We start from the raw sequence: 22,102 nt of genomic DNA, 5'->3' as shown, positions 1-22,102 counted from the left end.
GCATCCAAATCAATGTCGCACTGGACCTTATTTTTTTAGTCACGCTAAGTGCCAATGAATTTTTAATCTTTCTATTACTGCTGTGTTTTCACTCTGCCTAATAGCACAGACAGAGCTTTCTCTCACACACAAGTTTAAAGGCTGATCTATCAGCTTTTAAAGCTAATTCTTGTTTTTTCACAACAAGAAACTTAGTTATGTGTTCTGGACAGAGCACTGACTTTCATGTTAGTGTTGATGCGCAAAGTAGATAGGATGCCTACGGTGAGGGAAAGCATTTTTCACGATTCTGAAACTAATTAATGGTTCTCATGTAGGGGCAGAGGCAGAGGGTGATGATGGTTAAAAAAAGGTGAGATGGTAACAACCATGTGATCAAACCCACCATCTCAAATTTCTCACCCCCTTTTTCATGCATACCCTATTCTTATCTTAAGGAACAACATAGACATCTGTATTATTATCAATTGGTCTACAAGACATGTAAGGATATTATTATATTACATTGGCTATAAAAATCTAACCAAATATACAGTAGATTTTATTTTTGGCTGTTTTCTGCTGCATTTAGTTACTTGAATCATTGCATACGTCGTTACAAATTTGGAAAGAATATTAATACAAGGAAAGGAAGGAATTACCTTAGCAAAACTAGCCATAAAAATAATTAAACAAATCCATAGAACAAATATGTCTTCAATGACTCACAAACTTTAATATCTGGCTATAGTCAGAGCCTTTCTTGTCAAAGTCTGGGAAAAACCTAGTGTAAAGTAGAATGGTGACCTATTTATGGAATGTATTTGCTTATCGTTGCATATAACTACTGGAAACCACATAAAATTTTAATCTATATCAGATTATACTTTTATGAGCAACTCTCTTAGAGTATTATAATCTATGAACATCCCAACAGGACTAGTCCCCAGTTTGCAACCTGATAAATTGAAAGTGCAGAGGGAGAGAAATTTGAATTTATTGGTACTGCTTTTCCTGGAGAATTGCTCCCCAAATATTTTCCCTTCCTTTGCAAACACCTGGGTCAGAGGTTTTAATATTTCCTAGGATATTTCATTTTTCTAGGAGAGGGGTGGGTGCTAACTTCCTATAATACAAAAATGCACACAGAATTAGAAAATTGTTAAAATCCAGAAAAATTAAAACAAGTTCTATCAAATATTCATTTATAATCAAGTTGTCTTCCTTAAAAGGAAACCTATATAATATTTCATATTGAGAATGCTTAGGAAGAAGACCTAATCCTCCTTTTAAAACTTTTAGAAATAATGTGTGGGGGTGGGGGTGTTATTTTTGGTGTTTTTCTATTAAATAGAAATTTTATCAACATTTGTTGTCAAAATTTCAAAACCTTAGAATTCAAATATACTGTATAACTTGGAAATAATAAAAACAATTTTGGAAAAACTGATAAATTTATGGCAATTATTTTGCCTAAAGTAGATTTAAGTAAAATCCACAAATTTTGCAATGGCCGCCACAAAGAAGCCGGCAGCTGGATAAGATTGTGCTGGAGAAAGAAGGAGAAAGAAGAAACAGGAGAAGTGAAAGTGCTGGCTGAGCCGGGAGAATAACAACTTTTAAATACCCTGGAAACTGAATTGCCTGAAAGATACATTGTATCCCTAAGAAGATTGGAAGCGGAGAAAGCTGTCAAGGGAAAGTTTTTTTTTCTTCACTCTCCCACCCCATATAAAGCCAAGGGATAAAGGATTCCTGGACATTGGATTTAACAACTTAAGAAATCGGAAAACCTGTATTGGAGGTATGGATTTCTGAACAATTAAAGGAAAATTGTTGTAAGTGGGTAGGGAGAGGAAAAAAAAAATTGGAGCAGAATTTGAAAAGGGAGGAGATTGCCTAGAACTTTAAAGAAAGATATATCTTCATTGGAACTTTTTGATTAAACAGTAACCCCAGAAAGAGAAATACAAGAAAGAAAGAAAAAAGTATTAAAAGAAATAGTTTATTTGGATTCTTTGGTGACTTTGGAACTTTTTGGAATTATTCTGGATTAAAAATACTTGGGTGGTTGTTTTGGAAAAAGTTTTTCTCTTCACGATGGCATTGCTTGTGGATGAACTTAAAATTGAATATCAAAAATATAAAAAAGAAGAACAAGATGGAAAAGATACTTTGGGCACTCTTTTTCAATTTCTAGAAATGGCGGTATGCACTTATGAAAAATTGACTACGCAGCAGGATGACTGGGACAAAGAAGAAGAAGAAGCCATTTTTGATGAACAATGGGTTCCTTTTGGGGAGGAGGAGAAAGAGGAAAAGAAAAAGGGGATTTTAAGGTTTGAAAAAACAATCAAAAAAGAGAAAAATGAGATGAAAGGTGGATACAAGGTTAGAAAACAACAGAAAGGGGGTAAGCAGAAAAAGAAAAGGGAGGAGGAGAGACAAAGGGGTAAAAAGGGCAAGGAGAAAAATAAGCAAGAGAGAAAGGAGGGGATGAGAAGCCTTAATGCTGGGAAGCAAGATTTAAAGAAACAAAACTTATTTAGAGACAATGGGTAAATCTAATTGAAAAAGGGATTCTGGAAGGTACATAAGATTGTGTTTTTATATGTGTATTTAGAGTAAAATGTTTAAGATATAAATGAGTATCAATATATATGATTAGCTTTTTAATGGTATTGATAGTGGTTTTATATGCTTTTATTTTGTTTTTTGTTTTTCTCATAAAATTTATTGTGTAATTTTAGAATGTACTAAACAGAATCCCAATATAAACTAAGTGTTATATTAAGTATTATTAAGTTAGGGGAAAGAGTCAAAGGTGTCACTCCAATCAGTGTACAGGAGAAGTATATTTAAAGAGAAAAGATGAATGGATAGCTGGAAATAGAACAGACAAAGAATGATAAGTATTATGAATTGAATTGAGATAAGATAAATAAAATAAAAATAAGAAAGATAAAAGAGGGAAGAAGCTATATAGAAAATTGAAAATAGTAATAAGATATGGAATGATATATAAAGTAAATATGATTTTTGAATTTGTGTCTGTGCGAAGAGTTTTAACCCGGGATCAAGCAGCTTTCAGAAAAGATGTTTTGTGTTTTTTATGTTTTATGTTTTGTATGTTAGTGTATTGTTTTTGAAAGGCAATAAAATTCTAATGAGCAAAAAATATAATTTGGATAATAGAATGAAAAGGAGAAGTTGGAATAAGATACGAAGTTGAACAGATAACGTAAATATATATATTACAATTTGGAACTATTTTGTATGTTCTATTGGTGTTTTTTTTAGAAAAGATCTTTTATGTTATTATGCCTTGATTGTTTGTGTATTGTTTCGTAAAACTAATAAAATTTGTTTAAAAAAAAAACTTTTAGAAATAATGTGTGGGGGTGGGGGTGTTATTTTTGGTGTTTTTCTATTAAATAGAAATTTTATCAACATTTGTTGTCAAAATTTCAAAACCTTAGAATTCAAATATACTGTATAACTTGGAAATAATAAAACAATTTTGGAAAAACTGATAAATTTATGGCAATTATTTTGCCTAAAGTAGATTTAAGTAAAATCCACAAATTTTTCCCAAAATACATAGATTAAGAAAAAAAAAACATTTTCTAAAAAACTTTTACTCCCTGCAACAGTGCTTTATAATAGAGCTGATTTTTTTTTAAAATACTTACTGATTTTTGACAGATATTAATGCTACACTTTTTACTAATTTCTTTGGGGATCTATGTTTCTTTCTAGATCTGGAGCCTATATTTATAAAAAGTATTTCTGTTTTTGTTAATTTTCAGTCCTGCTAGTTTCCGATAAGATCTTTCTTAAAAAGTATTTCTGTTTTTGTTAATTTTCAGTCCTGCTAGTTTCCGATAATTGGTAGATCTTTAACTGGATTAGATAAGAACATGCAATATTATTAACATATGCATTACATAAAAATTCATAGAAACATGCAATTCTGATTGTTTTGGATTCTCCATAATATTATACATAATAAGGCAGACCTGTCCTGCCCCTTTATATATCTGGGACATTTCTGATTCTAAATTATTAATCCTTGCACTAGCTTTGCAACATTATACAATTTAATAATATTTGAGCAAAAGTTTTGATTCAAGTTATATTTATTCAAGATTTTTTCCTTAAAGTGTGCATTCTAAGTGATCAAAGGCATTGTATACATCAAAAGGGAAACCAAACGTGATCTGTGTTTGTAATATATAATACAATTTAATATTTTTCTAATGAGACTTGTTTTCTTTTCACAAAGGTATATTGGTCTAAAGTAATATATTTTATTAGTTGTTGTTTTTTTCAATCTCATAGCTAATAAATACATTAAAAAAATCTATGTGTCTTTATTTATCAGAGGAATTCTGGCAATTTTTTGCTGGAAACTGGCAAAAAAAACACACCACCCATTCAAACAAATGAGTTTATTTAATGATCTCCATGATCATTTAATGACTGCTGCAAAAAAAAGGCCAGAATATTACTTCCAATCCCATTATTGCCTTAATTTATGATGGCAATGATTTACAGTCATAATTCGAGGCTTAATTCCTGTCATAAATCAAGGATTATCTGTAGAGCATGGATAACATGGACATCAGAAAATTTAGTTATGTTCCCAAGATATGTTTACTGTCATTATTTAATGAGATAATTCATAGAACTGAAAATATGGTTGTTGCTGCCAGGTTAGTTATAGTAGAATACTAGAAAAATTGTGAATCCTCCCAGATAGACCCAACAGGAAAAAGGACTAGATGAACTAAATCGATTTTATTGTAAAGCTATATTAACAATCTTGCAAGTCTGAAAGTTCAAAGTTCTTGTCCCTACTTTTAACTGCTTGATCCATTAGAGCAGGTTCTTCCTAAATTTCTTTGACCATTAAGCCACTGGAGGCTCCTCTCTTGTCTACTTGTTTCCTAGGCAGCATCTCTTCCCCTCATTCTCCAAGTTCATCTATATGTTCTATTATAAAGACACAGAGCTTCATAATTAGATCTCTGATATGGAAAATTGAATGTATTAAAGTGGGAAATGGTGGGGTATGCTAGAAAAATTACCTTTGATTAATTTGGGGGAAAAGGATTCTTTTTGCAAAGTGTAATAGACAAATTATTTTTGCTTATCCCAGTATATACAAAAACGATTCTATATCCTTTGCCCTGCATTTGATTTGTTTTCAAACAAAATAATTTTTTTCCTTTATAAAGTGGTTAGGAAGAGATTGAAAATTAGCTGGATTCCACCTCACCTTTCCTAAAAAATCTGGACTGTTACAGTACAAAGCACATAAAAAGAAGTACCACTATCAACCTATGGCATGGAGCATCTGGACAACATAATGTTTAAAAGAATAAGCACTAGAGTGCTAGGGCTTAAACATTTTAAATATTTATTAGTCATAAATCCCAAAGCAAGTTGGAATGCATTAGGTTTTCCTTTTTAAAGCCTTCAAAGCAAAAATAGGTAAAATTATTAGTTATAGTCCCTTCCATTACTGGATGAGAATCAGGTCAAGAAGGCAAAGAGAATTGTAAAAGGCTGGAGTGCACATCCTTGATATGCGTCTGACACTAATTAAATACAACAGAAAAAGCAGCACAAAAATTTATCTCCTGTCTTCTTTAGCTCTTATTAATGCTGCTTAGTTCTGGATCTAGCCTGAATGTTATCTGCTCACTTTTCAGAAATGGGCTTTTTTGGGAATAGTTTTTAAGGGCTATTTATTTATATAAAACATGGTGAATAACTAGAAAAAATCATCAAAAGAAAACAATTGATTTGTATAAAAGCATACTTAATTACTGAATTAATCTATAACAGGCTTGTTGGGCCGGATACATCAAACACAGGCCATGCCCAACCAGGCTCCGCAAAGGCAAAACATATCACGATATATATATATAAATTATATATATAAATATATATAAATATATATATAAATATATATAAATTCTAGAACTAGAAAACCTTGAATTACGCCGTCTTCGGTCTGATTTAAGCATGGTATATAAAATCATACATTGCAATGTCCTACCTGTCAATGAATACTTCAGCTTCAACCATAACAACACAAGAGCACACAATAGATACAAACTCAAAGTTAACCGCATCAAACTTGATTGCAGGAAATACGACTTCAGCAATAGAGTGGTCAATGTCTGGAATACTCTACCCGACTCTGTAGTTTCTTCCCCAAACCCCAAAAACTTTAACCTTAGACTGTCTACTATTGACCTCACCCCTTTCCTAAGAGGTCTGTAGGGGGCATGCATAAGCGCACCAACGTGCCTACCGTCCCTGTCCTATTGTTTCTCTTATTCTTCTTTTATTTTTCTTATATGTACCCATTTCATGTATTCACAACTATGTATACACTTATACTTATTATCTTGTAAACAATTGGCAAATCAAATAAATAAAATAAATAAATAAATCATGATCTGGCCTGTGACATGATCGAGTGTGACACCCGTGATCTATAACTTTTTCTGTTTGTATTCTGCATAGTTTCAGTCTGGAGTACAAGTGTATACTCAGCATTTATTAGGTGAAAGACTTGGTGGAATATTGGTGGAACATGCCACTATGTTATTGGAATCCTTCAAAGACAGAGCACCAACTAAAAGACAAAAACAGTTTCCTGTTGTCCAATATTAAACTTTTTCACCAAGAAAAACATGCATGGTTTCCAAAAAAGATATAGAAATTATATTGAAGAACAAAGAAAAGACTCAATGAAAAATTTATTTGAGTAAAGTCACATTTTGACTTCCCATTGGCAATTCTAGTTAGTTAACTCAGCTTTCAACCATGCAAGTTATGATAATTTGCATACTTGTTGCTTACTTTGCAAATTGAACAGATACTTGGTAATTATTAGAAAGTCAAGAATGATAAATAAGAAAGGAAAGAAATGTGGCTTTGATGTCAACGTCGCTTTTTTGTAAGAGACCACTCCTTTTATTGTCATTTTTCACTGCAAATTAAAATATTCCTAAGTACTATAATTTCCAAATAGCAGACTTTTACACTGAATATTCAAAACCTGAAAAAATATATAGAACACCGATGACTGATATATCTAACATTCCAATTTGACCCTTTATCAGAAAAAAAAAATCTTGAATCCAGTTGAAGTCATTGCATATAACATCTTAAATAGTGGAATGCCAGTTAGCTCTGCCCTCTCTCTATTTCTGTTTGGTAATTATCCATGAACAGATTTTTCAGCACATGTCAGTTGTTTGGGGAATATTTTATCATTTATTTATGGGAACATATTGCAAATTGCTGAATGCTGCTTAAGTGCTGGCTGCAGATTTGCTTAAAATGCTTGCTTGCCTCTGGGTTGCCTATGGTGACTAAATCAGACACTCTTCATATTTATTTATTTATTTTATTTGTTTATTATCAAATACATACACTGCCCATCTCACTGTGTAAGTGACTCTGGATGCTTTACAATAAAAAAGACAAGAGCCATTATCGAAATGTAAATGAGCAAAAAATTGTAGGAGCCATTCAAAATGAAATTCATAACTACTCATCAAATGTTTTATGATATATAATCAGTGAATTTATATGAGAAATTTTATGAAATACTTTCCCATTTGGATAATCTAAAATAAATAACCATGAGCTGGTTCACACTGCACGTAACTGCTGGGGGGGAGAGATTAAGTAAACACTTAATGTAACAAATATTCAACCCAGCTGAGAATATCTATCTACCTAGAAGAACAAATACAAAAACTGAAGATTATCTTAAAACAGAATTAGTTATTTTTAATGCATTGTAATTTTATCCTTTTCTTGATTTGATGAAAATTCTCTATGAGAAAGAGAGTGGTGCATCTGAAATAATTTTGTATGGAAACTGGTTTTAAAATGTGAGTGTAAACCAACAAAAGATGAAACGGCAAGTATTTAGCAAATCAAAATATCATTTATTTAGACTCAATGGGAACTATTTTCTATGCTGCACAGAAGTGTACATCAAAGCAGTTAAGACAGAATAGGCTTAAAACTGACAAAACATGTATGGTGTTTGTAATTGCAGATGCTTTTCTTGGCAGTAATCGTGTTGCTGCTTGAAAGAGAAAGCGGTGCTGGCTAAGAAGAAGGGATGACACATTTTAAACTGGTAGATAATCAGAAAGACAGAAATATTTTTCAAGCACCAAAACAGCCCACAATGAAGCCCACATAAATACTTTCTGAAAGAATCCCAAACCTAACTATGCTCAATAGTAAGAGAGAGCAATTATTTGGTAAGGAGAAGAGAAGATGGATGAGATGGAAATTGGTATAACATTTTCTAAACAGAACCATTTCTGTCAAGCCCAATCCAAGAACCATATAGAATAATCCTGTCAGAGTGTGCACAGCTTTACTACATGAGACAATCACTAATTGCAAACCACTAATAAGTCTTTTGACCATCTTAAATATGAAGTTATAGTGTGGGATCATTAAAAGGGATATGGCTAACATTTTGAGCTTATTTTTGGTACCCCAAAACAAATCCCTCTATATATTTTTCCTAAAGACTCTCCCAAATCTGGAGAATTAATTTAAATCAATCTGTCAACATTCAGCATTTCATCTCTAAATTTACCTGTACAAGCCATGGACTGTTCTTCTCTGTCTGCAATAAACTAATATTTCTGAAATTGTTCTGGCAAAAATATTTGAACATCATGAAAATCCACCCTTTGCTAACCATGATTTGTTGTCTAAGCTACAAATGGTTGGATTTTGTCAGCCTCCCAAGGAGATACAGCCAGAAGAGCTAATTCTACTTTATCATAAGGCTATATTAAGCAAATCTTGTAAATCTGAAAAGACCTATCTTCCACTGTCTCTTTTTACTTCCTGATTAGTTAGGGTGGATCCTTTCTAAGTTTCCACCTGTGTCCATTAGTTAGTTGGGGGCTCTTCTGCCTTTTATCTGATCACTCTCTAGGTTGCATCTCTTTCCTCCATCTTCCAAGGTCATTCAGTTGCAAAATCAAATGTCATGCTAAACCATCAGTCACAGTTTAAAAATCACAATAGTTGGGTTCTCACAACATAAAGTGACAAGACTAAATGCTTAGCACAATATATGAACCTAGGACCTGTGAGCAACCCATACAGATGAACAATTCTCTAACTTATATTTTTAATTAAAGATTAGTTTAGCATTTCCTTATAAACTTTTAGGATAACATATTCTCTAGCTGCAGCAAGCACTGCTGGAAATTGTTAGTGATTGGTTATCTTAGTAATGGATTGTTTACTCTTTTGGTAAAGCTTGAGGAAGATTAGATAATTAATAGCATGAGGCCAAAGGTAATTTGATGTTTCAGAATAATTCTCAACTTAAAGGTTTTTTTTTTTTCATTTAATTTTGTTATTGGCTTCATTTGTTCAATGGAAATCAGCTGAGCCTACCATTCTTCTTTCATCTGTGATGTGATACAAATTTGAGAAATAGAGAAATATATCTTAAAAGACTAATTATTATTTTTGCTTTCTCATCCCCCCCCCAAATGGATTTTTTAAAAATGTACACAGTAGTCAGGGTTCTTGGGATTTGATCTATTTTCACAACTGTATGTGCTGAGAACAACATGAAAAATGCATTTCTTCTCAAAGTTTTTCTACAGCACTTCTGAGAAAATTGTGGACAGGACTGACATAATCTAAGGATGGGGATTTATACTAGCAATTCCTTCATCACTACCTTTTTAATATTTGAAACTTGCTAGATTGTTCAGATTGTATTGCAGTAAACTAAAAGGACTGTGGAGGGGATACACAAGAGAATTGAACCAAGTTTTTCCCAGGCAAGCTATATGAGGTGGGCACACTGCATAAAGCAACCTGGATAAGATGAAGCAGCTGTGTGCTGGTGCATTTTTTTAGATAGGAAAACAATTGCGTTGATAACCTTAAAGTTTCTTGTGGTTGTAATATAATTTATTTAATATGTTTCAGATAACCACACACTGATGGAAGCATTTTTCTTTTGGTGGTGTTCATAAAGGAAAACATTAATAACGTTGGGAGCAATTCTGTATAAGCCAATATTGTCTTCAGTCTAGGTCTATGGATGACTTCAGATTAGTCACTGTCTGAATCCATGCAGTAATTCCTATTTTTTTTTTGTGTGACACTGATTCTAGAATGTACCTTTCAATGTTTCTTTTTTAGTTTTGAAAATGTTCTCAGTTTCATTTTAAATTGAGAAAGATGAGGAAGTAAATGGCCAAACATTGACATTGGGGAGAAAATTATACCTGGGGAGAATATATACATATTTTAAATTAAATGAAAACACTTCATTTTTGTTCTGGACCCAACTATTATTTTTGAAAGGGATGACTTCCAAAATGTACTCCGTGTACTTGGCCAGAAGAACATTCAGATCAGCCAGTGTGTAATTTCTAACCACCACCATTGAGATAATAATGGAGATGAGAATATACAGTATATTTTTGCACTATAGGCTATGGACAAAGCAGAAAAGATCATTCCAGAGACACCTAAGGAAAAAGAAAAGGAAAGATGACCAAGGTTATTATCTTCTCTTATTCTACAATGAAGGGAACACAAAGGATTTCACTGCCAGCCATGCTATAGCAGAGACTTCCCCATGATCTTTCAGCATTCAGAAATAGGATAATTATTCTCTGATTATCTGTTGGCAAATGGTGGCATAGACTCCACAGCAGTACTGCGATGGGCACAGACCTCAAAGCCAAGTCCAGAAAAGACCTCAGCTAATTATTCATAGACCAAGGAGTTGAGAAGGGCTGCAGCTCAAAAGCCCAATACCCATGCCTGCTCTGGTTGTGCTTGCTACAGTATCCTACTCTCTTATTAAATTAGACAGAAGGGCTTTGTGTTTAGCCATTTATTCTTTTTACATTAAAGAATGATGTTCATTCCCCAGAAATCTTAAAAGCTATTCAAAGGGAGGTGGAAACCATTAAGTAAAGATTTAAAATTGTATTACTGACAGTAATGCCGATAAGAAGCCTGAATAGTGGCTATTCTACTGAAATGTTAATTGCAAAAATATAATAGAACCTAAAATGAGGCCACGTATTCCAAATAAATAGAGAAAGGCAGAAAGGCTGGCAGAAAGAGCCAAGCAAAATAGTCCTCACTCAAACGTATGTTTGCTTCATAAAAGAAAGGGTCCTTTTCATTGTTCCTCCTTTTTATAAGGGTAAACTATAAGTTGCTCTGTTGAAAGCAGTTTTCAATTAGATAGACAGTTCTGGTTCAGTAACTTAGCTTTCAAAATGTTTCATCTCAAATCTATCATACAGAGTTAAATGTAACTTCAGATAGAAATAAATTTCTATATAGCTCTAATATAGCTGTTACTCAGACTAAGCATGATCACATTGTTTATTTAGTTCCAACCTTTATCTTTCCAAGGAATAATACATTTCACTAAATGTTTGAATGCAGGAAAAGCTTCTGGTTTAAATGGTTGTCCCACAGAGTGATAAATGATATCTATCAAGATCTTTATCCCAATAATATGGGAGGCCTAAAATGGTGCTTTTCTAAAAAGTTTCTCTTTCAAGGATACTTATGTAAATTTGTTTTGAACCTAGAACAAATCTTGCTGGATACATGTTTTGAAGGCTGGAAAAGATCCAGGGGTGGGATTCAAAATTTTTAACAACTGGTTCTGTGGGCATGGCTTAGTTGGTGGGCATGGCTTGGTGGTCATGTGACTGAGTGAACATGGCTTTGTGGTCATATTATTGGCTGGGAGTGGCCAGCTCAATATCACTCACATCAAGGCACGCATCTCCTCGCCTGGCCTCTCATGACTGTGGGGATGCTGCAACAGTAATAAGTGTGAAAAATGGTCATAAGTCACTTTTTTCGGTACCATTATAATTTTGAATGGTCACTCCACACAAGCAAAGTACCAGCAAAGGAGGGGAAAAAAATTCCAGAGAAGTTCCTGAGACAGGAAGTCTAGTCCTGCCAAGAATGTAATAAGGGTTAACAGAGAGGCAGTTTCTGTAAGGAACACCAGAATGTTTCCTTCCTGCCTTCCTTACAGGATTAGGCCAGTAATTTCTTCTAACAACTGGTTCTCCGAACTGCTTAGAATGTTAACAACCGGTTCTACCAAATAGGTGTGTACTGGTAGAATCCCATCCCTGAAAAGATCTTATCCAGATGTAAAACATTGACACAGAAACATTGACAGCAGATCCTGAACAATCTGGCATTGTAAAGGTCATCAAGTAACTGGTAATATTTCATTACTCGGCTTAAAGAAAATATCCATTGCTGATTTCATTGGATGTTTGAATGGATTTTGATATGATGCAACTGAATTTTTTGACGCAAATCTTGCTTAATTATATATGCCTTTTTATTAGCCTGTAGTACTCTATTCCCATTGTTAATACTATATACAGTGGTGGGATTCAAATAATTTAACATCTGGTTCTCCGCCCTAATGATTTCTTCCAACAACCAGTTCACCAAACTGCTCAGAAAGTCAACAACCGGTTCTCCTGAACTGGTGCGAATTGGCTGAATCCCACCACTGGCTACATACAATTATCTCTTGCTCTATCAAATTGTCATGGATGTGCTTTATCTCCTGTAGTTTATTTAAGATTGGCTTGCTTTATTAGTGAAATTGGGGACATTTTGAGTACAACAGTGCCTGGAGTTGAATTAAACATTTGGTTATTGATAATTTTGTATTTTCTATACCAAAATGTATTGATTTTGCCCAACAGTTTGCTAAATTATCACATTACCTGATTAACTAGAGATAATATTATATATTTCCTATAGTTCTAATATTTCTATATTCCTTGAAATCCTTTTTAAATATCTGGGAATAAACATTCTAAGATTCTAAGAAATATTTTCGCATGTGTAGATGTACATATCTTTTTTAGAAACCTCAGTTTAAAATATTTGTTTAATAGCTGGTTTAAAATCTCATTGTTTACAGGAAAAATAAATGTAAAATGATTATTCAGACTGATTTACTTATTTAGCATATTGCTATTCTAATATGGTTAACTTTTTTTTAAGCAGATTGGTAAATTATTAAAGTTGTCTTTATGAGAATGACAAATCCATAGATTTTTAAAAAAAAATCTAAAATGTTGTCTTTATGGGAATGACAAATCCATAGATTTTTTAAAAAAAATCTAAAATGCGTGGGAGAAGTGAATCTGTTTGACTTGCCTACCTGATTTTTAGTGAAATTATATTTTTACTTAAATTTCTCAATTGAATACTCCTCATCAAGTCACAATATGGGTGCAATTAGAAAGTATTATGTGATTTCTTTGACAACATGACAGATTCTTCACTTGATTTTTAGCCATAGCTTTACTATAATTCTTGCATTAAAGGCTGTAAGACAGATGTAGAAGATGATAGGACAGAAATTAAACCCAATTAAAAAATAAGTTTACCTTATTTTGTCAGGAATGTCTTGTCAGCAATTCCTTGCCACCCTTTTCTTCATGCTTATGTAATTAGTGATGCTAACTTGCCACTTTTTCTTGCATCAGGTTCTTCTTTTTCTATTGTATTCACTTTTTTCAAGGATCATAGTCTTTTTCAATGTCTCTTCTCTTCATATAGTATGTGTTAGGAATATGAGTCACCTAACAGGTATTTGGGTTAGAAATATATAAACCAGGATAGATATTTTAATTCTATCTCTTTAAGAGCATGCTAAAAACTGCACGTGGTTACTCAAACGGCCATAAGATGGAGCCAGAAACCTGGATTGTTTTAGTCTTAATCTCAGAAGAGAGTGTGTCTCAATCTCTGTTTCCTTCTGTTGGAAGTGTTAGTGTTCTGTTAGTGTTCCTCCATTTTTCCTAATTGACTGATATTTCTGGATTTAATGTAAGTCTAATACTGATTTTTTTTTGACACTGGACTTTGTTACTGAATTATCCCTGGATTGAAAAACTGACTGATTTACCTGTGAATGACTTTGGACTGCCTATTTTGAACTTTGCTTAAACTTTCTGGAAGTAAAAATCTACATTTACTGTACAGTGTATCTGTGTACTGTGTGTGTATTATTCAAACACTTCTCTCAAATACGTCTCCCTGTATGCGCTCATTCTCCTAACGGGGAATTACCTCAGCAGTATGCCTTAAATATTAAGGCTTTACCTTCATCATTGAAGGCGACACGGTGGGTCAGTGGCTAAAATGCTAAGCTTGTTGATCAGAAAGATTGGTAGTTCGGCAGTTCAAATCCCTAGCACCGCAAAATGGAGTGAGCTCCTGTTACTTGTCTGCCAGCCTAGCAGTTCAAAAGCGGAGATGAGCACTGCCCCCTAGAGCCGGAAACAACTAGAACGTATATGCGAGGGAAACCTTTACCTTCATCATTAGTGCTTCTAATGAGCAATCTCCTTTTACTTCAACCACTTCATTTTATGTCATTCAGATCTATTAGCACAGTCTCAACTTCAAAATTACTTTCAGTACTTAAGTGAATGTTAGAATCTAAGTCTACAGTAAATAATTAAATGATATTGTTAAAGTAACCCTTTGTCAGACTTGCCACAACTTAAACCTCTAAATCAAAATAATCCTTGGGTCTATTGGTTGAGAAAGGTATAATTTTATTAAAAATATTATTTGTTATTAGTGTATTGTTATTAGTATATTATTATTATTTATTAGTTTATTGCAGTAATGCAAAGCCAGAACTGAAAATCGTGCATCCAAACCCCTAAGTTCAACTCTACCCTCCCTTAGCTGTCTGTAATCACCCACCCCATGTAACCAATCAAGTTTGGGCAAGATGTTTTCATAACGGTGAGTCCATGCAGCTCCCTCCTTCTCCCAGCTGGGTGACTTTGAGGCAGCATCTCAAGGAGATACAGCACTTACTTTCATTTTCCCAAGCATTCTCCCTCTCCCCCCTTAATTCCCCCTCCCCAAAGTTCATGGCAGTCTGTCATCACATAGCAGCGAAGCAAAAGCAAGCATAAGTGGCAGCTGACACCCTTATTTATTTACAAGAATTGTGGAATGAATAGTTGCAAGAATAGTTTCTGTAGCAAGAAATCAATGTCTAATTGTATTAAAGTATGGTGTATATTTGTTATGATTTTAAGATGGAATAATTCAACAGAAGATTCCTTTTTAAACCTACTGGAAACCGCAGAGAATGTTTAAAATGATTAGTTGTCATTATAAGGGAAATGTAGGATGGATGAGGGGATTTTTCTTTATATAATATAAGCTTGTTCCATTTTTGCTCCATTTGGGTTTATACATTTGGGTTTATACATTTGCTATTGTAGTGTTACAAAGTCTAATCATACATTTGACTGCCATACAAAGTGTTGGAATTCTCTAATTTGGAACCTTTACATGAAGACTTCATCAAGCATAGGGAATCACACAGAAAAAAAGATTATGCTGCAAGATGTCTGACAGTCTGATTTCACTTTTAAATCTTGGAACATCGACATGTGTTTGCTTTCTCTTTATGAGCAAGCTCTTTACTGATGTAACAGGAAGACTGATCAATATTATTCTATATAGCTTAAAGGCATGTTTAAAGATTAGGCTGAATTATTTCCTGTTAGGAACATAATATTGTTACTTTTTGTTCCTCTCCATGCCAATCTGTCTTGATTATGATTTTTTTTCCCTCTCTCTTTTTGTATATGAAAGTAATACAAAAATAAAAAATGCACCTCCTATTTGTCATGAATTCACTTTGGAATAGTAAGTTGGTACCAGCATAATAGCATCATCTTGTTCAGCTAACGAACAATATCCCTTTTGGTAACAAATGATGTGACTCACATCATTTTTTTCCTTCCTTGAGAATATTGTTTCAAATGCCTTAACAAGTTAAACAATAGTCCAGGAATTACTCATACAGTTCGAAATCTCAGAGCAGCAAACAGTTATATCCTGTTTAATTACCATATGTAATCACATAAACAGAAGCTATAAAATGTTGCTTAATTAAGAAAGGTGGCAGAATTCTGTAAACTGGCTAATAATTTGTCATAAGAATAATGAGGCAAAAATATGACAGTGAAGGTTCAAATGGAGTACAGTATAATGAGACTCATAAAATATAAATAGAAAGTAATACAATCAGTAAAAGCAAGTTCAAAAATGTGTGAGATTGTAATGTTTCATAGTATCATAGTTTCAAAGGAAATAAATAAGTTTCTTGGATGAAAAGAAAAACATTTTCAAGGAAAGAACCAAGTCCAGTTGCCTTTTTGAAAAAGCACCTTTGGGATAACCATAACTTGGATGATTGAGAATCTCCATAGACATAGAGCTGGAAAGGCCCTAGGAGGTCTTTTAGTCTGACCCATGCCCAAGGCAGGAGGCCTTATTGAGTCCTGGACAAAGGGATATCCAATCTGATCTTGAAGATTCATAAATGATACTTTAATCAGACTGGCAAAGAAATCTATTCTCCAGTTGCAGATAACCAAACAACTTTTCTGCCATTGATCATCTCCTGGATATTAAATTTCCACTGCTTTTATTTTTGTCAAAAGTAAACATTACCTCATCTTTCCATTCTGGAATGGCATTCAGACATACGGCATAGATAAATGATAGATAGATAGATAGATAGATAGATAGATAGATAGATAGATAGATAGATAGATAGATAGATAGATAATAGAATTCTTTATTGGCCAAGTGTGGTTGGACACACAAGCAATTTGTCTTGGTGCAAATACACTCAGTATACATAAAAGAAAAGATACATTCATCAAGAATCATAAGGTACAACACTTAATGATAGTCATAGGGTACAATAAGCAATCAAATCATACTAGGAAACAGTCAATATAAATCATAAGGATACAAGCATCAAAGTTACAGTCATACAGTCACAAATGGGAGGGGATGGGTGATAAGGAGTGATGAGAAGATTAACAGTAATAGTAGTACAGACTTTGTAATAATTGAACAGTGTTGAGGGAATGTTTACAGGCATATTCTGTGTTGTAGAAATACAGTGGGTGACTTTGGGGCAATCTCATTTTTCAGCATAACTTATCTCACAGGATTTTTATTATGGGGATAAAATGAAGAGACAGTTTTAAGCTCCTAGATAAAAGACAGGATGTAAACATAATAAAAGAAATAAAATGTCAACATTATTTATTACAATGGAACATTGTGATTGGTTGATCAATCTGTATGCTTCCAAGTTCTTATTATGTATATGTTGCAGTATGTGTTTACTTGTAAAAAGATATGATTTTTAAAGCGTTTGTAAGTCACCCTGGAAAACATTCCAATTTGAAGAGTGCCTTGCAAATACTTAAAAGGAATATTTTTTAAAAAAACCTATATACCTCCACTTGAAGCTTTAATGTTTAGAATCAACACCTTGAACTGAGCCTAGGAAACACCTGACAAATTGGATCCTTTACCAATTTGCCTGCTACATTTTGTACCATATGAAATGACTGTTTCACAATGTGAATTGCAATCATCCGTGTAATTTACTGTAGGTAAGGGCACTTTGACGAGGTCCAACTGGCTGAGAAATCATCACAGCTGGTGAATTTATTTGCACAAATGAGCTTATCACAACTTCCAGTGGAAACTCCAGGAAAATCAAGAAGCATTTCTAATCCATGTGCCTGATTTCTTGGTGAGCCACCAACTCCTTCAAGCGACTGAATCTCAGTCTCTGACACATGACTTCTCTCTCTCGATTCACCATGTTGATCATTCACTGCTAGTTCATTATTTGAGCCCTTGTGATTTTCAAGGGTGTTATCTGCTACCTTGGAGCAATAGAGCTGAGAATCACTGGCTCAGCATTTTATCCCATTATAAGAATGTGGTGCCTCTACAAGCTGACAGCAAAGAGATAAACAGAATTAAACCGGAGATTTCTATCAAAGGAATAACTAAAGTGATTCTTTCCCAAATTGCTTTTTTTAACCTTCTGCTGTCTTGTTTTTGTTTGCTTGTTTGTTTGTTCAACTCCTGGTGACTGTCTGGACTCGTCCCTGCCATTTTCTCAGCAAGGTTTTTCATATCATTATCTCTTTCCTTGGACTTAGAGAGTTGCTGGTTCAAGATGACCCAGAGTGACGAGAAGTCATGGTCTCTTAGTTTCTAGCCTGGTTCTTTAATCACCCGATCATCTTCACCCGAATCTTCAATAGATCACTAGAGATGTGCTATGTTCCTTCCTGCTTCAAATGCTCTACTATCATCCCAGTGCCAAAGAAACCTTCCATCAAGGAACTGAATGACTACAGACCAGTTGCTCTAACATCTGTAGTTATGAAAATCTTTGAAAGGCTTGTGCTGTCCCACCTGAAAACCATCATGGATCCACTGTTAGATCCCATGCAGTTTGTATACCGAGCAAATAGATCGACAGATGATGCTGTTAACATGGCTCTGCATTACATCCTACAACACCTTGAATCTCCAAATACCTACACAAGGGTCCTCTTTGTAGACTTCAGTTCAGCATTCAATACCATCATTCCAGAGACTTTTCTAAGTAAATTAAACCAACTAGCGGTACCTGAGCACACTTGAAAGTGGATCATAAGCTTCCTAACAGACAGGAAGCAGCAGGTGAAACTAGGCAGAATCACATCCAATACCTGTACAATCAGCACAGGGCCCCCCCAAGGCTGTGTGCTTTCTCCACTTCTCTTCTCCCTATGCACCAATGACTGCATCTCAAACAATCCATCTGTTAAAATACTGAACAGTGATTGGTCTCATTCGAGACAATGACGAATCCGCATACAGAAAGGGGGTTATACAACTTGCCTCGTGGTGTAACCAGAATAATCTGGAACTGAACACATTCAAAACCGTAGAAATGGTGGTAGACTTTTGGAGAAACCCTCCCATTCTACCACCTCTCACAATACTAGACAACACAGTATCAACAGTAGAGAACTTCAAATTTCTAGGTTCTACTATATCACGTGACCTAAAATGGACACCCGACATCAAAAACATCATCAAAAAAGCACAACAAAGAATGTTCTTTCTGTGCCAACTCAGAAAGCTCAAACTGCCCAAGGAGCTGCTGATAAAGTTCTACAGAGGAATCATTGTGGGAATTATTACTCCTTGTTCCTTGTGTACGTGCAAGGACAACGGGCCTTCTGGTAGTTGACTGTAACACGAAGCAAGGAACAAGGTCAGAATGTTGCCATTTCTTACCCAGAATTGTAGCAAACTTAAACTTTACAGCTTTGTATGCTTATGTGAATGAGCAGTGCATTTTGTGTGATGTAATGCGTTTGTGAAAGACACTAACAAAATTGTTACAAGGATTGCTTCTAATAAAAGGGGGTGTCAGAGTATGTTTTGTGCTCTCATCCCGATCTGGCTTCAAGACACCGCCTCAGTGTCTTCATTAATGAGAGACCACCACAACTGGTGACCCCGACGTGATCATCTGCGAGGTGGTACGTCTTTGGACCATCCATACTCATCGGCTGGCATAGCCTTGGTGCACCTCATCCCTGATTCGATCGCAGGCGATCTCCGTGGATCCCTCGTGAGTATGGGTGGAGGATTCTCTCGGGACCAGAAATTGCACATTGAGGAACTAAGAGAATTAACCAAACGAAATTTTTTCCTTTTTAAAAGAGGGGGCTCTCTTGAAAAGCCCCTCAGTAAAGCCTCTTTAGAAGATTTACTTAGTTATATTTGGTCTCATTGCCCCTCCTATCCGCACAAAGGGAGTCTTAAAGCCTCCATGTGGCAACGATTGGGGAAACACTTACACGCTTCCCCAAGCACACCCCCGAAAATTCTTTTGGCATCGCGGGTGGTTTTTGAAGCCTTGCGGTCTCATGAGCAACCTCTCCTTGCCTCCTTACACTGTCCTCCTCCTTACGCTAATGCTTCTGTGCGACTAGTCACCCCTGCAGCCCCTGTTTCCCCCGACGAACCTCCGAAGCCTTCTTCTTCTCTTCTCCTCCCCCCTCTTCCTCTCCTTCAGCCCCTCCACCTGCCTCTTCGCAGTCTTTGCCTCTTTCTCGTCCTGCGCCACCTCCCATGGGCGCAGTTCATGCTGCTATTGCTAAGGGACTTCAGGAGGGTGATTTCGACCTTGAAGATTCTCCTGGCCTTTTCCCGCTAGTGTTCACTCCCAACGCTCAGGGTAATAATGTTCCCCTTTGGGAGCCGATCCCTGTCAAATTTGTAAAAGATATCAAATTGGCCGTCCAGATGTATGGGGTTAATGCCCCTTTTACACAAGGACTCTTTGCTGCTTTATCAAATTCCCACCTTATGATTGCGGCTGATTGGAAGAACTTGATTTACATGGTCACCTCGGGCACTCAGTTCGTAGTGTGGTCTTCTGAATTTGTTCGGCATTGCCAACTTTTGGCAGCCCATAACCCCAATCTCCAGGCTGACGAGCTAGCTGGGGAAGGTGCCTTTCTCCAAGCCACAGCTCAGTATAACACCCCTCTACCTGCTCTTAACTTGACTGCTCAGGCTGCTCTTCATGCTCTGTCCAAGGTGCAGGACCCTGGCTCCGCTCCTCAGTTTTTCGCAAAAATCATTCAAAAACCCACTGAGTCATATAATGATTTTATTGAGCGCCTCCAACAAGCTCTCAGGCGACAAATCTCTAATGAAGACGCTCGCCAAGAAATATTCATGAAACTAGCATATGAGAATGCTAACGCTGATTGTAAAAACCTTCTTGCTCCATTAATCAATGTCCCTGGCTCTACTTTAGCACAGTATCTTCAGGCTTGTGCGGTCGTTGGCACGCAGCAATATACTGCCCAAGTGATGGCTGCTGCCATTACTCAAGGCAATAAACCCTCCGGTAATTGCTTTAATTGCGGCAAGCCCGGCCACTTTAAAAATCAATGTAGAGCCCCAGGCGGTGGCGCTCCCGCTCCGCCGCTCGGCGTGATATTTACCCAAAAACAGTCTGTCCAAAATGCAAGAAGGGCTATCATTGGGCTAATCAGTGCCGTATCGGCCAGAACAATTCACAATATCACAATGCTGCTCAGGAAGAGGATCAGGGAACGGGTAGAGGGGCTAGCAGCTAGCCCCACACTCAAGGCTGCACCTTCACCGCCATGTGTCCGGAATGTTTTTGAACTGTTCGCTGCTCAAAATCTTGATCTGCACCTCCCTACCCCCGCTTCTCTTTCTGCCACGTCTACACTTCCTTTCTCTGTTTTCCCTGCTGATGCTATCGTCCAACCACATCCTATTGCACAGTTAAAAGGTCTTCACATCTCTCCGATGGTGCTTTCGGAGGACGTGTTAGGACCTACCATAATTCTCTCTGTTTGTGCTATCCTGCCCACTACAATTCAAAAAGGAGACATTTTGGCGAAATTCATCATGTTGCCGAAAAAGTCCCCTGACATTCTGACTATCACAGAGACTCTCACCGAGACTAAGCCCATGCTTCTGCTTTCTGTGCAGGGTCGCTTTTGAGGACTTCTGGACTCTGGTGCGGATGTCTCTGTGATTAGGTCTGCAGAATGGCCTGACGAGTAGCCTACAACCCCCTCCCCGTCAGTTCGGGGAGTGGGGGGAACCCAAACGGCCAGAGTCAGCACAAATTGGCTCTCAGTCACGGGGGAAAATGTGACAGGCACTGCTCAGATCACGCCTATTGTGCTCCCCTGCATACCAATCTCTGGGGGCGAGACTTGCTCTCACAGTTTCAAGCTTCTCTTGTGTTAAAATGACTCATTCTTTTCCTCTTCGCTTGCAACTAACCACACCAGTCCCTGTTTGGGTGGATCAATGGCCCTTGACGGCTCCAAAACTGGCTGCCTTGCAACAGCTGGTAAAAGAACAACTTACTCAGGGACATATTGAGCCCTCTAATAGCCCCTATAACACCCCTGTGTTTGTCATAAAGAAAAAATCAGGCAAATTTAGATTTTTACATGATCTTCGAGCCGTCAACACTGTGATCCAACCCATGGGACCCCTGCAATGTGGCATGCCCAATCCCAATATGATTCCCAAAGACTATGATCTTGTGGTCATAGACCTTAAGGACTGTTTTTTCTCTATACCTTTGCATAAGGAAGAC

General features: G+C 36.0%; 1 protein-coding gene across 1 annotated transcript; it reads left to right on the top strand.

Moving 5' to 3' along the window:
* The first annotated feature begins 20,076 nt into the window (after positions 1-20,076).
* On the top strand, positions 20,077-21,095 carry LOC148133362 (endogenous retrovirus group K member 24 Gag polyprotein-like). Its single transcript, XM_087961243.1, is given in 2 exon segments — positions 20,077-20,926; positions 20,929-21,095. Coding segments are annotated over 2 exon segments (1,017 nt in total).
* The last annotated feature ends 1,007 nt before the right edge of the window (positions 21,096-22,102 follow it).

The sequence above is a fragment of the Notechis scutatus genome, chromosome 1, assembly GCF_049901735.1.
Source record: "Notechis scutatus isolate UNSWTSFEM ecotype Mainland chromosome 1, rNotScu1.2, whole genome shotgun sequence".
Taxonomy (NCBI): domain Eukaryota; kingdom Metazoa; phylum Chordata; class Lepidosauria; order Squamata; family Elapidae; genus Notechis; species Notechis scutatus.
The sequence above is the reverse complement of the archived record's forward strand: the minus strand, read 5'-3'. Positions and strand labels throughout refer to the sequence as shown.